This window comes from Bipolaris sorokiniana (assembly GCF_000338995.1).
Source record: "Bipolaris sorokiniana ND90Pr unplaced genomic scaffold COCSAscaffold_19, whole genome shotgun sequence".
Taxonomy (NCBI): Eukaryota; Fungi; Ascomycota; class Dothideomycetes; order Pleosporales; family Pleosporaceae; genus Bipolaris; species Bipolaris sorokiniana.
The window spans coordinates 345815-365631 of NW_006911913.1; the positions used below are offsets into that span (position 1 = coordinate 345815).

The following is a 19817-nucleotide window of genomic DNA, read 5'->3' on the forward strand; positions in this document are numbered from 1 at the left end:
ACAGGGGTGCCTTGACGATCGTTTTGTGTATAGCTGACTCATGGAGACTTGTATTGCAGACCGTCTTAGTCCAGTAGCCATAGAATGCTGGTATGAGTTCGACGTAGCTAACACATGTGTGCTGACTGAGCGGTTTTCTCCTCTCATCTACTAACCAGCAACAGCATACTACTCTTGTTTGGCAACTTTACATTTTGTTAAAGACATTCGTTCCAGTCATATATTGTTCCGTGCCCTCTCTCATCCTGCCTTCAGTCTCCATGTTATAACTGTCCTCGGTGACAATGAACTCATCAGTTAGTCCTTCCAATAATACGCTATTTTGCGCCTCAGCCTCGGCCATGAGGTCGAAGCTTTCGCCAGACTCACTGCCTGCCTTTTCAAAAACGTCAAGACCACCATCGAACCAACGTGCCTGCTCACCGATCCAGTCAACACCACCTGTACGGCGACTTCGGCGTAAGACTTCCTTCTCTTCGAGAGGCAGCAAAGGCAGATCAGCCTTGGGTGGTAGAACGGTGCGGCGGTGCCAAGCACCGAGGAACATGCCTTCAGGATCAACTTCGTTGCGGACACGATTGTATTCGTCAAGGTCGTCACCGTACGCCGACGAGAGATACGCGTAATCAACGGATTGGAAGTTCTTTGCCCAATGAGGTCGGCCATTGTATTCTTTCATCAAGTGCTCAAAAGCTTCATAATAGCGTTCTTTGCAAGGGGGATCCTGGCCATAGGGACGATACAGTGTGGCATTAAGATACAGGGAAGGTGTATGCGCATAGGATGTGTCAAGGTATGGACGCGGCTCACGGTCGACAGTGTTTGCGATGCGGACTTCAATAGGCGAGTGGACGTACAGGCCTTTGGTGCTGAATGGGAGGCCAGAAGATTTCTCATCACCGTGGAGCCAGTTTGTGATGCGAGTCAAGACTTCAGGACCTTTCTCGAGAGGGATGCTCCATTCGTTGACGAACTGAGAGTAGAGACAGTTCATGAGGAGTTCGGTACGTTGTTCGCCGACAGCAGAGATGACGGCCCCATCTTTGAAACCATACTGCATGCCGAAGACAAACCATTCTACCCAGGGCAGGAAACGTGGGACGCATTGCGATATCCAGAGTAAGATGTGGTAGGTATGATAGCCAACACTACCGCCGTACCAGTTGTATTCGGGTGCGCGGTGGGCTTTTTTGGTCTTGTCTGCACGCCATACAACCGCGCGTTTCATATACGGTAGCCACCATACTCTGACGAATTCATTGGAAGTCCACAGCCCGTTGTTCCAGTCTGCCAAGACATCTTCAATAGGTCGAATGGTCTGCACCCATTCAACATTGTTCGCCTCGACCATCTGGAATTCGATCTCGACAATTATACCCAATGCACCCAAGGATACCAATGCAGCTCGGAAGAGGTCGGGGGATTGTTGGGGAGAACAACGAACAGCTTGCCCATTGGCCAGTACTATGCGCAAACTCTGAACGCGGTCTGAGAGTAGTCCATGGCTATATGAGCTACCATGCGTCGCTGTGCCAATGGCTCCGGCTAGAGACTGAACGTCGATAGAGCCCAAGTTTGGCATGGTCAAACCGTAAGATTTTGCCTGCAGATTCAAGTTGTGCATGCGTATTCCAGCCTGAACTGTCATTGTTTTGCGCTCCTTGTGGACCTTCAAGACCTGGTTGAAGTCATCAAGATTGATCATCCATGATGAGGTACATGTTAGGTCTGAAGGCGAATGTCCACATCCTACGGTGACAACCCGTCTCCGCATGCGACGTGCGAGATTGACGACTTTCTGAACCTCCTCGAGACTCTGGGGGCGGATGTAGAGCTCCGGTCGCGAGTGGAAGGTTCGGGCCCATGTGTGGTGAATGTGGGAGTGGGATGCACGGAAAGGGACGCCGGGATCGGTACGGTCGAGCTCTATGGAGAGACGTGGTGGCATCATGACGCCTGGTACACCGCCAGCAGGAGGCGAGTGCGCCATGTTGGTGGTGCTCAAGAATATAAACTCATGAGATACGATGGTGGCGTACAGTAGACAGAGTCGAGATCGAAAGACTAGTAAATGACGTTAGCGCGACCCCGCCATGCAGGAACATGCCAAGACATGGTCTGATAGTGGAATGTGTGCGCTGTGCGTCCTAGTCCTGGGTTGGGATGATAGCGCGGAAGAAATTCAGCAAGACAATACAATAAGACTGATTCTTACAAATCTAGCTCGCCCAGAGCTGAAATACCAGACGCCGTCTTGTTGATCGGCTTCTATAGTGGCTCTGATTGAGAATTTGCATCTTGCCAGTACAATTTGCTATATCCCATTGCAAACATTACCGAGAGCAGATTTACACAAGGCATGTTGTATGTCGCTCGTACAATATGTTTGATGCCGGATACAGCGAATTGAGAACGATTGCCCCGCCGTTGGCCAATCAATCACGTGAAGGACTTTCAGAATTTAGCGCGTTTGTAGCGCGTCACCAACAGCGGGGCCGCCGCACTGCCAGGCCGACATCACCCTGCGGTCTCGACTTCGACGTCGTCCTTTTGTCTAACCTCGAACATTTACGTTGGAATCTAACATCAAGCAGGCTATCATTCTGTCTCGGTAGCTTACATTAGCACTCAATTCGCATGACCTTAATAATCCGAAGCAAACGTGCAACCTTCAAACGAGGAACGCGTTTGTCTATGGTATGATTGCTCTCAAGTGGATAAAGTTTGTCGCTGAGGAAAGAACTGTTTTCTGTATTAGCAAACATAATGTTACACCTACTGCTGTTGCATAAAAGCATAAAAGTCATACAATTAGAACAAACTCGAACCTTTAAATGCCTCAAACACTCAATATATCACTGTCTTATATATCAACATAACTGCAGATGGGTATGCTAAGGATTTCGGGGTTTGTTTCATACTTTTTTTGCTATTGTTTTTCGAAAACGATAGGATTTCCACCCAACAGTTCCTCCATCCACTTCCAGGGTTGTCAGAATACTGTATAACGCCATGTGGCATGTTAAGGATCAGTCCATGCAAAGTTACCAAGGAGTGGTCGCAGCTTTTGGTCAATTTCATGGGTGCAATATCTCAGAGTGAAAGAGGGCACATTTGCCTTATCTAGTCTTGCGCGATACCAGCAAACACCAGACATACCAATCGGTCCCCGTCACCGATCCCAATGGCAATGCGGAGACTCCAGAAAACTCGATCTGTCTACCAATTATCATGTGCATGAACGTGGAAAACCGAATACTCGCACAGCAAGTCTTGAAAAAGTCTTCCAATAGCTGTACCACCTAGACAAGGAGGGTCGGCCGCGTGGCATTACTATCCGCATAAGTACATTCACTCTCATCCAGTCGCGCTTTCCTGGCGCCCAACTATCACTTTCACTTGCTAGCGGCTTTTAGCCCACTTTCCTACCAATATATGTACCGCTCCCACCCCTCCCGATATTTCTCCCACAACTTCTCCCAATACACTGGTCAACTTCTTCTCTTGATCCTGATTGACCTTTCTTCTTCCTTGACTTCGATCCACGCAGCAGTCATCCCAATGCGTCTATTTATCATTGCGCTGTTTGCGCTGCTGGTGGGCTGCTCTGCTAGCAGCTCCCGCACCATCGACTTCCCACCCGCCCTTGAGATCATCGAGGCCTACTTCGAAAATCACTCACTCGTTGGCCGTGATGCTCCCAAGTGCAGTCTGCCATCATCTGCTCAACCCGGTCTCCCACCCTCTGCTCAGCCCAGCCTTCCGTCTTCTTCTCCATCTCGTATTCCGTCCCCCACTCAGCCTGGCCTTCCATCGTCCGCTCCAACAGCGTCTGCGAACCCTGCCTCGTCTTCTATACTATCATCGATTGCCTCCACGCAGGGTCCAATTGCACCCCAGCCACCCAACAGCTCAATTGGCCAGAATTCTCCTTCTGTTGCGCCCTCTGCGTCTGGACACCCTTCATCGCAAGGATCTCCTACCCCATCTTCCGCTGTTTGGAGCAGCCTACCAACATCCGGATCCACATTGAGTCATCCTGATGTCTCGTTATCAATGCAGATACCAGGACCGACATCTCTATCGCCATCGCCATCTCCAGCTCCAGCCTCATCATTGTCTCTACTGCCATTGCCGTCGCCATTGCCATCTCTGTCGGCATCACCATCGCTATCTCAGAGTCAGCCTCCATCCCAGTCTGGATCACATTCAACTACATGGACGGGACCTGGAACTACCATACTGGGAAGCTCGGTTATGGTTTCTTCTGGACCTTGGAGTAGTATCACTTCAGCGGCCAGCATATCGGCCCCAAGTTCTTCGCATTCTGGCTCATCTGGTGCTGGGTCTTCTGCTGTTTGGTCGGGTAGCTCTACAAGGCCTTCTGTCACGGCAATAGTCCCTGTCGTCCCCATCGTTCCAAGTGGAGCTACGCCTTCAACAACGCCCATCACTCAAGTCGGGTCATCTTCCATTGCGAGTAGTTCGTGGGCAGGTTTCCCAAGTGGTTCGAGCCAGGTCCCATCCTGGATCCCGCCTCCCCCTGGCAGTTCAGCAGTCCAGTCGTCTCCCAACAGCAGCTCGAGCCTGATTATCTCCTCTTCGCCTCCAAGAAGCTCACCAATGCAGTCTTCCGGTGGCGAGACAGCCACTCGTCCTCCAACTTCCGCTGTGGTTAGCAACACCCCCACCGGCATCGTACCATCCAAAGCCAGCACTGTCCTACCGATTGTTATCGTCAGTTCCACTTCCAGCTCTGCAAAGCCATCGCCTACTGGAAATATCGAGCACCATGACGGTGATCCGGATTCGCACTCGGACAGTGACCCAGACTGCAAGCCAAACAACTGCGTTGCGGAATGTGCGGTGTGGCGTACTGTCACGTTCTTCATGTTCAAGCGGCCCATCTGCCCATGCGTTCCCAAAAAGTGTGACAAGGATGGTGAGAGCGACAGTCCCAGCGACAGCGACCGCGACGACCCCAAGGTCAAGCCCAAGCCAAAATCTCGTCCAAAGGAGAAGAATCCTAAGTGTAAGCTCTTCGGTTGTGGTTGCGGCTGGATGGGCCTTTCTTTTGGACCCGGATGCCCAGGACTAGAGGTCGAAATCACTTCTCCCTGCGGTCTTTTCGGCTGTAACCCTTGTGTTTTCTTCGGATGCCCTGGCACACAACCATCGGGTCTTATCGGTTACGATGGGTATTGTCCAGGAGGAGGATGCGAACCTTGTCCTTCAGATATTTGCAGTCGCCCTGGCTGTACAATCTCTGGTGGTTGCGGACCCAAACCTGGGCCAGCACCGACGAAGCCACCGAATCGACCTGACCCAGAAGACTGTGACGACAGCAAGAGGACGGTAATCACCGAACGCTTCGTATGGTGTACTGAGGGATTCAATGTTTCTGCCCTTCCATCGAGCCTTCGAGGAACTACTTCGACAATGGTTTCTTCGCTCTGCTTGCCCATGATCGATGCTACGGTGACCATGTGTGGTGGTGCTATGCCCGGATTTGACACAACAACGACGCAGACCGGCACCAATACGGCCAGCTTAAATGGCCCTGCCTGCACTCGAGCTCCATTGTCTCTGGATGACGACGAAGGGGACAACAGCCCCAATGATCCATTTCACACGTCTAAAACCTTCGCTAGCAACACGACTAGCATGGTTCCTTCCAAGACCTCATTTTCGTCACCCACAACAACCAAGACCTCGTTTGCGCCGCCTGGCCCCAGCCATGACCCTATGGACAAATTCGGACACTGGAAGGTGAAAATCAACCAGTACATGTTCAACGACTACTCCGAGGTCAACTGGAAGCTGTACGACCCCAACGGCAACCACGCTGGCGAGCACAACGTCCACGGTAACGACATGAAGGAGATGAAAGACTACATCAAGTCGGTCAATCGTCCCTTGGAGCACATGATGCCTTTCGGAGTTGACATGACTGTCTCCAACCCCCACGATGTCAACAAGTGTGTTGTGAACTTCTCTATCAAAAAGGACATGCCAGGCTGCAAACGCTTCAATGGCGGTGTATGCAGGCCTTATATGACTACCGAAACTTTCACTGAAAGCGAATTTTTCATGGTCTCAGTGTGTGATCTCGAATGTGGCTGGCTGAATCTGAAGTCACTTCTAGAGCCGTCGGATTTGTGGTGCCAGGACCTGAACGATGCGGACTGGGAGCAAATGGCGAACGGATGGAAACGGGTCTTCGAGTGTGGGTGGAAGGGCTTTTGATGATAGCTACATGAAGGAATGGGATAGTTCGTTCGGTGTGCGTGGTCGGCTGTTAAGAGTGAACGGCTTCGATTATGCGATCTCATAGAATCGATCTAGAACAGCACCATGCTGATGCGCTAGATAAATGAGGAATTAATTCCAATACCGATATCTTCCTTTGCAAATTTAGTTACCCGGTTCTAAACTACCCCCATACTTGTGTGCTTGATCTCTAGCCTCACCTCTTTTCTCCTTATCATTCCCCTCAGAATTCTGGCATTTGACAAACCCCTTACTATACCTCAAGTCATTATCCATCGTCACTGACTTTGCACTTGCACTAAAACGCCACAGCTGTACCGAAGTCCAATACATGATTCAAAGCTCAACACCATCTGCGCATCACTGCTTCCACAAAGGGAAACGTAGCTCAACAAACCTTGGTGCCAACATTCTCTCCTTGTTACTTTGCATATAACCACCTTTTCGCATATTTCGCATGATATCGCTAGTATTAAGCTGGTACAATACGATCGAAAATGACTTTTCAAAATGTGACAAAATGCGACAGGATTACATACATACATCACCCTCACACCGTCCACCCCCGCTCCCTCGCAACCCCCCAAGCCTCATCATCATCCACCTCAACAAAAACCCTCATCTCCTTCTCCACCAAAACCCTGCAGACCCTCCACTTCTCTTCGTCTTCAAAAACATCCTTTGCATCCCCAAAAGCGAGCATAGCAACATCCTTGCACCAAGGCAAATTGCGTAAACCCGCGTAAAACGTATCTTTAACCCTCTGCTTCGCTTCTTCTACTCGAGTCTCTGCTTTGCTCTTTTTGCCATCTCTCCGTGGTTTCTTATTCCTTATCTGTCTCGATTTCTGCAGACGCCGTAGCTGCGCGACTTCGAAATTGATATACGCTTTCCATAGCGCAGGACAATGCTTCCCGCTAGATTCAACTGCGCGTTTATACAGCGCACGTATGGAATGCTCCGTCGAGCCCGCAACCTCCCCCCTTCGCATCTCATAGTGAATCGCAAAAGCCCAGCCAGCTATGCTACGTTCTTCGGTGCGCTGGAGCGCGGTATGCTGCATTACGCCGCGGACGCGGTCGTCGATTGAGAAGCGGGATTCGTTTGCGGCGTAGAGGGAGAGCAGGAGGGTGTTGTCTGGGAAGCGGGCGAGAAGGGGCTCGAGGGTTGAGCGAGTGAGGGCGGGTTTGACGATGGGGGCGTGGGCAGTGTGGAAGGTGAGGAGGCGGGATATGAATTGTGCGTGGAGTTCGGCTGAGGGGGAGTGCGTGGCGCCGTGGGAGTTGAACCAGATTGAGAGGTGGGAGTGGAGGTTTAGGGCGCGAGAGGCGTCGTAGGAGCTTGTGAGGTAGATGAGGAGGGTGGAGAGGGAGGTACTGAGGATTGCGGTTGTGTGGTCTTGGGCGAGTAGGGCTTGCTCGCTGATCTCGGCGAGTCTTGTACGAAGACTGTTTACGAGAGTCTCGTCGGGTTGCGATTGTGCAGTTTCGGCGAGAAGGTTGCCCTGCAGCGAGACAAGTCGCCATAGTGCAATGTTTCTTTCTCCTCTACGAAGAGCATCCCAGACCCAGCTGTCGAGGAGTTCCAATACTTGAGGAGTTAAATTCTCTGATTTGGCTGCTTGCATAGCAAGCACTGTGCGGAATACTTGGTCTGCTTTGTCCGAGTTTCCAAGCCGAGATTCAACCAATCCATAAGCATTGTATAGGCACAAGCTTGATGGCCGAGCCTTCAGCAGTCGCTTTGCTGTTTTGAAAGCTTCATTAGGGTAGTGCCGAAGTTCAAACGCAAGAAGATACTCCCCAAAGACATCTTCACTCGATCGATCCGAGGCTACGAGTTTGAGCAGTCGTCTGATGAAATCAGTATCTAGTCCGATGCTACTGGTAGAGAAACTTTGGTCGAACAAAAGCTCAGTTGTCATCTGAAAACTTTTCGACGGGCAATTCGAGAAGTGCTCGAGCGTTTGTATAAAGTTGGAAGATTCCTGTCCACTGAGGGGAGACGATGGCCAGTGGTGTTGCAGAAATGGATCGGACCACCAGCTTTGCTGATGCGCGCCCGACTTTGGTATCGGAGGTAGTCCGCAAAAGCATAGAAAGGCCTCCACAAGCATTCCTACCGGTACATGTTCTGGAACAAGCTTTAGGTATGGTGCTATGTCATCGAAGAGAATGGTATGGAAAGCATCATCCTCTGCTATGTCGTCAGACGTGCGGCCTGGTATCACGAGTCGTTTTGTCGCTTCCGGTTCGCGTCTTTCGAAATCTTCAAAGAACGAGTCCGAATGGTTCCTCTCCAGTAAAGGAGCAAACCCAAGCGATGCAGCCTCGTCTGCTGGACTGTATTGCTTCCACCCTTTTGCTTGTGGCTCGCCAATGCGTGATACCTCACCATCCCAGAACGTCTCAAATGCTTCAATGGTCGCATTCTCTGCGGGCCGTAGAATACGGAATTCAAGCAAAGCTTGCCAGATTGCTACCGAAAGCTCTTGGTATCCGGCTTCATATGTCATGGATGTAAGGCGCAGTATTATGTGCAGCATGCTCGTAGGTGGAATTTTTTGTGTACTTGCACTAAGAGTTTCGATGCACTTGAAGAAGACAGCTCGGCAATCCTCATACTTGAAAGTTGTGAATCGCGACTGTACAAAGTCGAGATACATCATCCACAATTCGACGCTTTCTGGATGTTTTGCGAGAACGTCCTTCCATTTACTAGCCAGCTTGGCGCCTTCCCATGCTCTCTCAGCCTCTTTCAATAGCCCTTTGTAGAGTTGTAGCTGGCTCTCAGGGTCTTTACCGATCTTCTTGAGGGCTTCCCCGTATATATCGATGCGTATATCAGCAAGATGGGTTTTGTCAGAAACTGTCAACTCAGCAGATGGCCGCTCAAGCTTCAGCATGGCCTCCTGATGAGCAACCAGCGCCAGCCATCCTGAGACATCTTCAGGGTGCTCTTTGGTGTGCCGCGCGAGTCTCGAGTTGGTGCGGGCGACTTCAGCATCAAATGTAACATCAACATCAGACTCATATTGCGTATCTGGGTCAGTTGGCTCGGCAGGTTTTGGCTCTTCTATTCCTCGATAGTCAAATTGTAGTGTTCCTTCGTCGTCGTCGTCGTCGTCGTCATCGTCATCATCATCATCATCACTGTCAGGGCGCTTCCTTTTGCTGGTTGCAGACAAGAGCACAAAGTCTCGGTTGAGATCTGAGGCATTGCCGCCGGCCTTTACTAGACGCAGCGTACGTTCACCTGACCGCTTTGTAGATTTTTCTGTGAGCAGACGCTGTTGACGTCGGCGCGTAGCAGGCGATACATATATCTTCTTGTCCGTAGATAATTCTCGGTCAATCTTCTGCCGCAATGAAAGACCCAAGACGAATCCATGGCCATAGCGACGGTAAGGTGGAATTTCATAACGGTTCAAGGTACCATATCGTAATACGTCCGCATCTCCCCGCCGATCGCTGAAATAGGGCTTGTTTGCAGATGCGTCTTTTTCCCGGATCTGTCGGCTTGGTGATTTCGAAGTTCTTCTGTGCCGATCCTTTTCTTTCGATGTCTGATCAGATTTGCCATGTTGTTGGGGTTCCTTGGATAGTTCCTGAGCGGGCTTGGGCTTTGGCCGGAAGCTCGCGAAACTCGAGGTGTTCGCATTCATTGTAAGAAGTGAGCATCTAACGAAATCCTTCAATACTGAGAGACAACACAAGCTAATGTCATGGTGCTCTTGTTGTAGTCACGATGAAGGGTGCGAGAGATGCAGCATGAGTCGAGTGATGGTGCAAATCCGACGCGAGGCTACCACTTCAATGCCAAATTCATTTCGTTTTCCTGGAAGAAGTTGTGGATGCTGTGAACACCTGATACCTAGGACGGAGGGCTGTGTGTAATGAAGGGCAGGTAGCACGTGTCTCGGGAGTCCGATGGCGCATGTGGTTGAAGCGGCCCGCCGTAAAAACCCACTAGCGTGAAATCTTGCAAATGGTCCGTCTCGAAATTTTGAATGCGCATCACCATCCTCAAGCTTTCCCATCCAACCCGCCACGACAACCTCCACACTATTTCGCAGTGTCTTATGGCTTCTGGGATTTTCGAAAAAAAACGTTGATATCTTGTGCGACACGAAAAATTCCCAGAAATGGCGACGGCGCTTCAGAAACAGCTCGCGACCATCGCGGCCTCGAGCACCCACCAGCTCGACCTGCGCGCGCAGAAAGCGGCACATGGCAAATCTCTGCTATTCGAACCCAAGATCGCCGCATCGCAGTCATTTGAAAATGTCTATTTAATATGCTACGAGGGCTATCGGGAGCTGTGCGCGCTTGATTCGAGGTTTTTGTGCTTCTCCAAGAATCTCTTCAGCGAGCAGAGCAAAGCCGAAGACCGCACCCAAATGACTAAGGATGAGAATTCTAAGCTTGATATTGCGCTTGAGGCTTTCATCACGCTGGTCGGCCCCCGATTGCTGCTCAAGCCAGCAGAGAAGGCCCTCGAGTGGCTTGTGAGGCGATTCCGGTACGTTTAATAGCACCATCTCGCCTGCACAAGCTTGCGCTGTTGGCATAGCTAATTGCAAACAGCATCCATGAATACAACACCGAATGCCTTGTCTTCACCTACCTACCTTACCATAACACGCCCCAATTCCTCGCCCTGCTGTCCATCCTACCCCCGCAGCCATCGCATGCCATCCGCTTCCTCTTCCCTTACATCCAGGCCCCCACAAATGTACCCCAGCGAACCATTGCCTACACAGCCATTAATACGCCCCAATTCTTCAAGGCTTACCATGCATATGTCGCCAAGGTAGTGGAGGCAGGCCACCAGGCTGCTCACATGCTGTCCTTCTGGTCTGGAATCACCGTTGAGGCAATCTACGGCATACTGAGCAACTCAAATTCCGGCAAAAAACATCTCCAAGACCAGAGTACTGAGAAGCTGGTTCTGGATCTACTTCCAGTTCTCAACAGCTGCATGCATGCCAAGAATGGAGCCGACACTGTACTAGCCTGCTACGCCATCGTCATCATGTTGGTGAACCAGGCAAAGGTCGGAGACAAGGTTTTAGATGGTCTGATGGAGGCTGTGATTGCAGCTCATGACGAAACATCACTTCAATCCTGCCTAGGCTGCTTGGCGATCATCGCAAACGAACGCTCAAAGGCACAGCTGCCGACCAAGGTTGCAAAAAAGCTCCTCAGGGTGCCACAACTTGTGCAAAGGCTCAAGAATGTATCTGAGCAGTGTCAGGCTGAGCGTCTTGTACTAGGCTGCGCGCTCGGCGCGCTCAACGTCAGCTCAGAGGAAAACCATGCCATCTTCCATGAGCTTATCGCATCGGGTCTGATCAGCAAGTCCCGCATTCAAATCGTACTATCAGCAGTAGCCCAACTTCTGCGCGACAGTGCGCCAGGCTCTGAGACGCATGGAGAGTTACTTCAGGTTGCCACCAAACTAGTCGAATCGAAGGACCTGTCATCCATGCTGCAGGATGCGGCAAAGCAGAACAATGTCGATTTGGAATCCCTCGGACTGACCATTGCACAAACTTTCGAAATTGAGAGTATCCAAGAAATGGATTCTGACGAAGAGATGGTTGATGTTGACGAGGCCACTGAAAAGCCCGTTGTAGAAGTGCCAGAGATTACGGTTCCCAGCTTCCTCGATGCAGGATCAGAAAAAGAATTCGCCAAGGCTGCTCATGCTTTTGAGCAGGCAGTATTGACCAAACAGGCTAAACCATTTCTTGCCTCTGATGTACTGCACCAGGGAGCTGCACTTCAACAAACGCGTTATCTATCCTTCCTTGCCCGTGTCTGGACTAGTAACCGCCCGGTTGCCGCTCGTATCGCCGCTCTACGCGCTGCCGCCTTGTCATTCGAGAAGTCAGAGGTTGCTCATACCCTGCAGAACCTTTTACCGTACTTTGTCCATGCGCTCGCCGACCCCTCCCCTCTCATTCGACGGTCTACTGCTGCTTGCATCAGTCTTTTGACCCGAAAGGCCTCTGCAAGATCAAAAGCTCAGTCGTGGGGCAAGACTGACGTGTACGGTAAAGCTTCTAAGAACATCTCGGAGCTGAAGCCTGAAGATGTATACATCTTTATTGTCTCAATGCTCCAGCCAATGCTTGAGGAGTGCGTTATGGATTCACATTTCATCATCCCTGCGCTCCGAAGTGTCCTCGAGGGAACGCAGTCGCAGAACCAACCTAAACAAAATATCAAAATGCAAACACGAACGGCTATACTCAGCTTCTTCGCAAGTCACGCCGGTTGTACGCCCTTGCTGAGAGTCCGGTTGTGTTTGCTGCCAATGTTCAACATTCGTGGAAAGGTCTCAGACACGGTCCGCACCAACTTCGTGCTTCCATTGTTGAACGAATGGTGTGGTCTTCCAATTGATGCTGTTGCAAACCAGTGCAACAGTGAAGCCATCTCCCTTGATGATGCCGAGCGCTCGCACCTCGCTGCAATAATACCCAGGGAGGCAAAGAGTACTCAATTGTTGGAGGATATCATCTCTGGAACACTCAACAAAGAGCGGGAAGTGTTGGTAGTAGCTGCTTTCGGTCGGATTCAGGCTTCATGGTCTGCTTTCCGATCTGAATCTCGACACTCCCTTGCCCAATGCATGCTGGGCTTGGCTTTGAGCGAGAGCGATGGCTCTTTCGACAAGCTTTGCAGAGAACAATCTATAGAGATCCTACGCAACGTCAATCTTGACTCCGAAATACTTGTTACTTTCTTGGACAGCGTTCCCTCGCCCACTGCGATGCCCGGAGGACCACCATCAGCGAAGCGTAGACGGACTAGCAGAAGCGAAATGGCACGAGTCGAGCTCTCTTCTCAAGATGACGTTCAAAGACTTCTTCGAAGACTCACATTGGTACTCGAGTTGGTCGAAGGATCTAATCCAGGGCAGCATCCAGAGCTTTTCAAGAGCCTTTTCGGCATCTTTGCTGAAATGCAACCGCTTAAGCAGCAGTCGGAATCTGAATTGGTGTACCTGCAGAGTATCATCCTCGGTTCGTTAAGTCCCATTGTTAAGACACTCAAGGAGATGCCAGACACTGCCGAATACCAGTCAGCAGTACGCGCAGATCTTTTGATCGACTGCATCCGACACTCCTCTAGCCCACAAGTGCAGAATAGCGCCCTGCTCTTGATTTCGAACCTCGCTTCCTGGGTTCCTGATCTTATTCTGCACAACCTCATGCCTATCTTCACTTTTATCGGATCTACTCTGCTTCGACAGCACGATGACTACTCAGCTCAGGTCGTTGATAAGACAATCTCCCGCGTCGTACCGCAACTGGCTGCTTCGCTTCGCTCAAAGCACAGGGACTTCATTGCTGGAGTTTCGGACTTGCTGCTCAGTTTTACTGCAGCGTTTGAACACATTCCCTTACACAGAAGAATGAAGCTGTTTGCGGAGTTAGCTCGCACATTGGGCCCCGAAGACTCTCTCCCGGCTATTGTTGCTCTACTCGCCGACCGGTACCATAGCAAGGAGCAACGAAGGTTCTGCGCAGACTTATTGCTTTACTTCGATCCTATCAACACCCTGGTCACTTTTAAGGGTTACCTTGATCTTCTCACCGATGCCACCGGACCGAAACCACAGGTCGCAGAGACACTCTTTGGACTGAAGGAAAAGGCAAAGGAGAACAAGTTTGATTCGGGAATCCAAAGCATGTTTACATGCTTGACCGATCTGGCCCTGGACGACAAGGTAAAGGCACACGTCACCAGAGCGTACCGAAAGAAGGACGACCCGGAAAGGCCACGAAGGATCTTTGCAGACATTATCGAAACCACCATCCATCTTTCCAAGAAACTGGCGTCGAACTCAAAGACGTATGCAGGATGCAGCCGTGTTCTCGCCAGTTGTCTGGATCTTTTGCCGACGACCGATCTCATCAAGTCTGCTGAGTTGCTCCTCTCCAGCACAGACTCTCATGTGCAGGTCGCTGCAATCAAGTCAGTCGAGCTTCGAGCGGGCTCTGCCAAACAGAATGATCGCAAGTCTGTAGAAGCACTCATCTCTTTCTTGCCTAACGTTCAGACGCTTCTGCAACAGACATCTGAGATGGATGCGAAGATGGTCTCGGTCAGCTGCATCGATCGCATTATTGAGCGCTTCGGCAAGAAGGATGTATCTGCTGTATCCTCGGTGGCTCAAACCATTGCCGGCTCTGAATCGTTATCAAGCAGCGACGACAGAATCCGCATCTTGTCTTTGATCTGTCTGACATCTGTCATTGACGTTCTTGAGGATGAGGCCATCTCGCTACTACCTACAATCGTTCCCATTGCGTTTGAGTACTTGTCGAACGCGATTGATGAAGAAAAGGCTGGCCTTCACAATGCTGTATTTACTCTGCTTGCAAACATTGTCGACCGTCTGGGATATATCTTCTCGCGGGAGTACTTGGATACCGCTTTGCGGTTGTCTCAACGTTCTGCTGCTGCTGACCTGGAGGATGCTTGCGATGAAACCCGCGCTAGCTTCTACCAGAGTGTATCGCAGCATCTCAGTGGACAAGAAGTCTTTTCTTCTATCAAGGCGACGTGGTCAAATGCCGCCTCCCAAGGTTTCGACGCCTTGTTCGAACAGCTCCAACTTTTGCAGTCCACTATCAATGCTCAGACCAAGGCCAAACTTGTCAAGGCGAGCTCGCCACTATTCAGCTTGTTCCTGCAAACATTCCGTATGCGAGACACTCTCCAATCGGAGACTGAAGAAGAGATTGACGAGGAAGAAACTGAGCAACTCGAAGCAACGCTGATTGAATCAGTCATCGCGATGGTTCTCAAGCTCAGTGACGCCACATTCCGACCTTTCTTCGTGCAGCTTGTAGACCAAGAAGGCCCATTGCCCGCCAAGCCTCAACGCGCCATCACCTTCTACAAGTTCCTTGCAGCTTTCTTCGACAAATTCAAGGTATGCATCATTCCAGACCCTCACCATCTACAGCCGCTAACACCCATCCAGTCCCTTGTAACAAGCTACTCAAGCTACATAATCGAGCCTTCCGCTAAAATTCTCACCCACCTCGCCAAAAACGACACGGAAGTCTCGACTCGCACCGCCGTCCTCTCTGCGCTTCAAAAATCGTTCCAGCACGACCAAGACGGCTTCTGGCAAGCCCCCTCCCACTTCGGCACCATGATGCCTCCTCTTCTTTCCCTCCTCTCCCTTCCCTCAGCCTCATCTTCCACCCCGGAAAACAACACCAACAACGTTATCACCACCATCACCGATCTCGCCGCCGCTTCCTCATCCAGCATGGAGAACCACCGCGAGATGAACAGCATCTTGCTCAAGAATATGCGCAGCGAGGACCGAAATACGCGCTTGGCGACTGTGCTTTGCGAGCAGAGTCTTACGCGGAGGTTGGGCGAGGAGTGGTTGGGCTTGTTACCTGAGATGCTGCCGTTCATTAGTGAGCTTATGGAGGATGATGATGAGATTGTTGAGCGGGAGTGTCAGCGATGGAAGAACGGGATGGAGGAGGTACTCGGGGAGAGTTTGGAGGGCATGTTGCAGTAGTAGTGTTTGAATTGTACTTGTAGAAAAAAGGAAATGAGTATGTTATGCGTTATTTGACTAGATTTTGGTGCTGTGTTCAAGTATCTTCGAAAAATCATTACATAATACAATGGGAAAAAATGAACAAGAATTAACAAATGGTATCATAAACCTAACATGCCAAAAACTACCCCCCTCGCTTATCTTTCTTGGTCAAATCCCCCTCAATATTACTTACTCCATCGATACATAAACCCTCTTATCATACATGTTAAAAATTTCGGCAATCATAAAAGATTGCGGCCAAGGATACCCCCACAAACACTCATTTCACCTCACTCATTCAGGCGCGTTCCCACCCGTCCCATCACCTCCTCCAAATCCAGAACCCCCAAACGACGCATCGCCAAACGACAGCATATCATGTGGCAAATACTCGAGATCCCAGGGCATCATATCCGCGCCAAGCAGCGACATATCGACATCTTGGGTATCAATAACCATATCCCCAAAAGCATGATCCGACGGGGCGTGAAACGTGGTGAAGGTGGGTGAAAAATCGTTTTGCGGGGGTGGAGGTTGCATTTGCGAAGGGGCACGCGTGAAAGGTTGTTGGGTGGGGATCGGGGTTCGGACTGCAGCGGGGGAATTGCCGGAGAAGGGGGAGTGTAGGTTGAGCAGGAGGTCAGCGTCTGAGACCATGACGGGGTCGGGGTTAGGCATATTGCTGTAGGCTTGGTTGGTTAGGGGTGGGGGCATCGATGATGAGCTGAAGCGTGAGATACCGGGTGGTGATGTTAAGGACTGTTGTGACTCAAATTTGATGGGTGGGTCTGATATCAGGGATGCGATGGAAGGTTGTGCGCTGGCTGGTGTTTGGTGGGGAGGCGGTGGCTTTGTGGTTCGACCTTCGCCGTTCTCTGAAGTGTACATGACGGCCACGTTGGTCGAAGGCGAGTTCATGGTCCCAGTAAGTGACCATCCTATCGCTACGCACGAGTTAATGAGATGTTCAAAATGTCAGGATGAGTTATATACCTTGACTAGGGTGCACCATTGGAGAGCCAGGCAACTTTGGAGATCGCGCGCCTTTCCTGATTGCAGCTGCCATCTTAGCAACATCCGCGTCCGAGTTCTGGGCCGTCAAGTATGTGCCCCAACTAAGCTTCCTTCTCCAGCCCGGGCTAGTGAATGATGGTTCCGGTCGGGGTGCCTCTAAAGCGCTCTCCATCTCTTCCGCAGTGTAAAGCAGGGGATCGCAAACCCCCTTCGCCTTTTGATCGAGCACGGTCATGATGTACTTGACCCCTGCCCAGTAGGTCTCAAGGGCCTTTAGAGCACGGTAGCAACGTTGGTAGTTTTGGTTGGCAGCAGACGCAAGCAGTGTATGCTTGGCGGCAGTCTGCTTCTGTTCGCGATCGTTGACGGAAGAACTGGCAGTGTCAAGACGGTCAAGCGAGTTGCCAATGGATGCTTTCTGGTCATTGTCTTCATTTCGATTAGGGCTTGTAGGACGGGAATGGGGTTGAGACGATGCAGAGTGGATAGCCGTCTCCTTGAGAAAGGCACACGCAGCGATGTATATAGGCTGACTAAAGCAGTGTTAGTTTCACCATTGAGACAGGTAGGACATGGAAGCACAAACCTAGTAAACGGATTACCCATGCCAGTCTTCACATCTATAAGCTCTGTGAAAGCTAGTATATCGGCAACAGTCTTTGCAGAAGACATTGACAATTCTCGGCTATGATTGGATTGTGGCTGAGGCGTACCCTCGAAAGTTCTTAAGAGTGTCGGTTGGTGCAGCAGAACGATGAGCGTATGGAACCAGCAGTGGAGCAATAAGAAGTTTGTTCCCTGATTTAGCTTGACGTATTGCTGGAAGTTTACAGCATTAAAGTGCAGCTTAGGCGAGAGGTTCTGATAGATGTTGGTCAGTCGGTCTTCCCAAACTCCTAATTGTTTGTGAAGTTCTGGTGTGACGTCAGCAGCACTTCTGATGCGATTCAGCAAATCAGTCACGCGTCCATACAGGTGGATAACCCGAATCAAAGCAGGGTAGGGCAGTGGCCATCCAGAAGAATCGACCTCGTCTAGAGAAGGGAAAGAAATTTCAATGTCGCGGTCGCGCAGGGTGACTGGACGCCCGGTGCCAGATGAAATGACTCGATCCAGGAAGAAGATTGACCAGAAAGTGTCCAATCTCTCACGTTCAGCCGCCCGCTGCTCTTGTTCTTCGGCGCTCTTTTGACGACTGTCTTTTGACGCAGACTGTTCCGACGGCCGTGACTCTTCTGTGTTACTCTTGACCGAGCTCGGCGTTGGCCCGTGGCGACCTTCATACTTGAGACCTCCTACAGACTGCATTCCCAAATCTTGAGCCATGCGAATAGCTATTCCAAGATACATCCACAGGCCACTATCACGGCTTGCGCCGAATTCGTCGTAAGCGAGGAGAAGAGCAGCTTGCACCACAGCCACACTGGGACATGGAAAGGCGTCTGGAATTGCGGACTTTGCTCTTTGCGCAAATGCCTGGCCGTATTCCGAGGGTTGAAGCATGGAGCTTTCGTTCTCACTGTCTTTGTGATCGTTGTTGTTGCCCGTCAACATGGGATGTGCCGAGAAACGGGCCGCCAAGGCACAAACGGCGTCTACAAGTATGGCATCCACTTGCTTCTCCTCCAAGTCGCGCATGAACCTTTCTCTTTGCAGGAACGGGAATGAGCAGCCGAGGTGGGTGAAGAAGACCTTGCAGAGATGGGTGATGAGCGGACTCGGAGACATAGACGAAGCATCGTATACGGGTATCTCTAGCGGGGTACGAGCTTCTTGTGCAGGTGGCGACCCGACAGAAGGCTGAGCAGGTGAGGATTCGATAATGTGCGCTGGTAAAGTCAGCAGCAGTTCAGGTTCAATTGTTTAGGCGATAGATTTTGCACATGACAATATTCAACGCCTAAGCCGGGGTAATACGTACGATCGGATGTAGTCTGCGCACTTCCGTGTTGTTTCCCGCGCACCTTGACGACCATTTGTCTCAGGCCAGGCACAATGGCGGTGGGGCCAAAGTACCGAAAGTACGGCATCCTATTGCGCGTGCTCAAAGTCAGGCCGGAACTGCCAGTGGCGATATCCAATTTGGGTGACGGATTGACGGTGCTGGAGTCAGACGCTTGGGAGGTAGTGTGTTGGATAGAGGGTCGCGTAAGCTGGGGATCGATAGGAGTCTCATTTTTCAGGGCCGAGGTGCTGTTGTTGGATACTATGCTCGCTCGTCGGGAGGGAACCTTTTTGCTATTCTTCTGCGCATCGCCCGTGCCATTGTCGTCGCCGTAGCCAGCGCACTCGTGCTTGTTTTGGGTGCAGGTACCACAAACCGGGCGCTCACCTATTCTACCGTCAGTGTCAATGGCTGTAATCCAGATATGGCTGACCTCACCGGAACAGCGCGTCTTCTTCTTTCGACATGTCAAGCAGGCGGAGTTGATGCGACGGCGCTTGGCATAGGGCCCGTCATGGTTGGTGACGAAGCGGATAGGCTTGGGCTGGGGCACGGCAGCATTCGCAGAGGCCGGCGGAGAAGCCGCTTGATTCATGAAAAGCAGAGTTTGAGGCTAGAGATGGGCGGAAGGGGCCGCATCAAAGGCGGGATGCGGCGATGCAGGGGAGCAGGTGCTGGGTGGGGTAGCGACAGCCAGAAGCGCGTCAACGGCCGACCGGAGACGAGCCAGACCAGAGGGTGGAGAACATGCAGAGGGACGAGAAGCTGTGGGGAAGCAGGCGCATGTTCAGAGGCGCCGGCGTGGGTCCATCGACTGATGCTGCAACGACTACTTGGAGGTGCAGGTGTATGTAGTAGTGTAAGTACGGAGCACCCGAGTACCGAGAAGGGGTGGACGGGGGTGGTGAGGTGAGCGGTGGTGCGGCTTGCGTGTGCGGCGTGTGCGTGTGCGTGTGCGTGTGGAGCGGAGAACCCCAGATTTCACAAGGCGCTATGTCCGCGC

General features: G+C 51.3%; 5 protein-coding genes across 5 annotated transcripts; 2 read left to right on the forward strand and 3 right to left on the reverse strand.

The window, feature by feature from the left end:
- Positions 1-33: 33 nt before the first annotated feature.
- On the reverse strand, positions 34-2003 carry COCSADRAFT_41756 (uncharacterized protein). The gene has a single exon (XM_007707386.1). The coding sequence runs from the start codon at positions 1988-1990 to the stop codon at positions 188-190; it is 1803 nt and encodes a 600-aa protein (XP_007705576.1). The 5' UTR covers positions 1991-2003; the 3' UTR covers positions 34-187.
- A 3742-nt stretch (positions 2004-5745) lies between these two features.
- On the forward strand, positions 5746-6246 carry COCSADRAFT_103531 (uncharacterized protein; the record flags this gene model as incomplete). Its single annotated transcript, XM_007707527.1, has 1 exon — positions 5746-6246. The coding sequence occupies one exon, from the start codon at positions 5746-5748 to the stop codon at positions 6244-6246; it is 501 nt and encodes a 166-aa protein (XP_007705717.1).
- A 446-nt stretch (positions 6247-6692) lies between these two features.
- Positions 6693-10014, reverse strand: COCSADRAFT_154261 (uncharacterized protein). Its single transcript, XM_007707528.1, has 2 exons — positions 7787-10014; positions 6693-7732 (listed from the first exon to the last, which is right to left on the reverse strand). Exons 1-2 carry the CDS (start codon positions 9932-9934, stop codon positions 6821-6823), a joined length of 3060 nt encoding a protein of 1019 aa, XP_007705718.1. The 5' UTR covers positions 9935-10014; the 3' UTR covers positions 6693-6820.
- A 296-nt stretch (positions 10015-10310) lies between these two features.
- COCSADRAFT_185682 (uncharacterized protein) lies at positions 10311-15977 on the forward strand. Its single transcript, XM_007707529.1, has 3 exons — positions 10311-10791; positions 10857-15222; positions 15274-15977. The coding sequence occupies exons 1-3, from the start codon at positions 10415-10417 to the stop codon at positions 15829-15831; spliced, it is 5301 nt and encodes a 1766-aa protein (XP_007705719.1). The 5' UTR covers positions 10311-10414; the 3' UTR covers positions 15832-15977.
- COCSADRAFT_194566 (uncharacterized protein) lies at positions 15954-19791 on the reverse strand. Its single transcript, XM_007707530.1, has 5 exons — positions 19248-19791; positions 18791-19196; positions 17456-18698; positions 16849-17402; positions 15954-16799 (listed from the first exon to the last, which is right to left on the reverse strand). The coding sequence occupies exons 1-5, from the start codon at positions 19407-19409 to the stop codon at positions 16150-16152; spliced, it is 3015 nt and encodes a 1004-aa protein (XP_007705720.1). The 5' UTR covers positions 19410-19791; the 3' UTR covers positions 15954-16149.
- Positions 19792-19817: the final 26 nt, after the last annotated feature.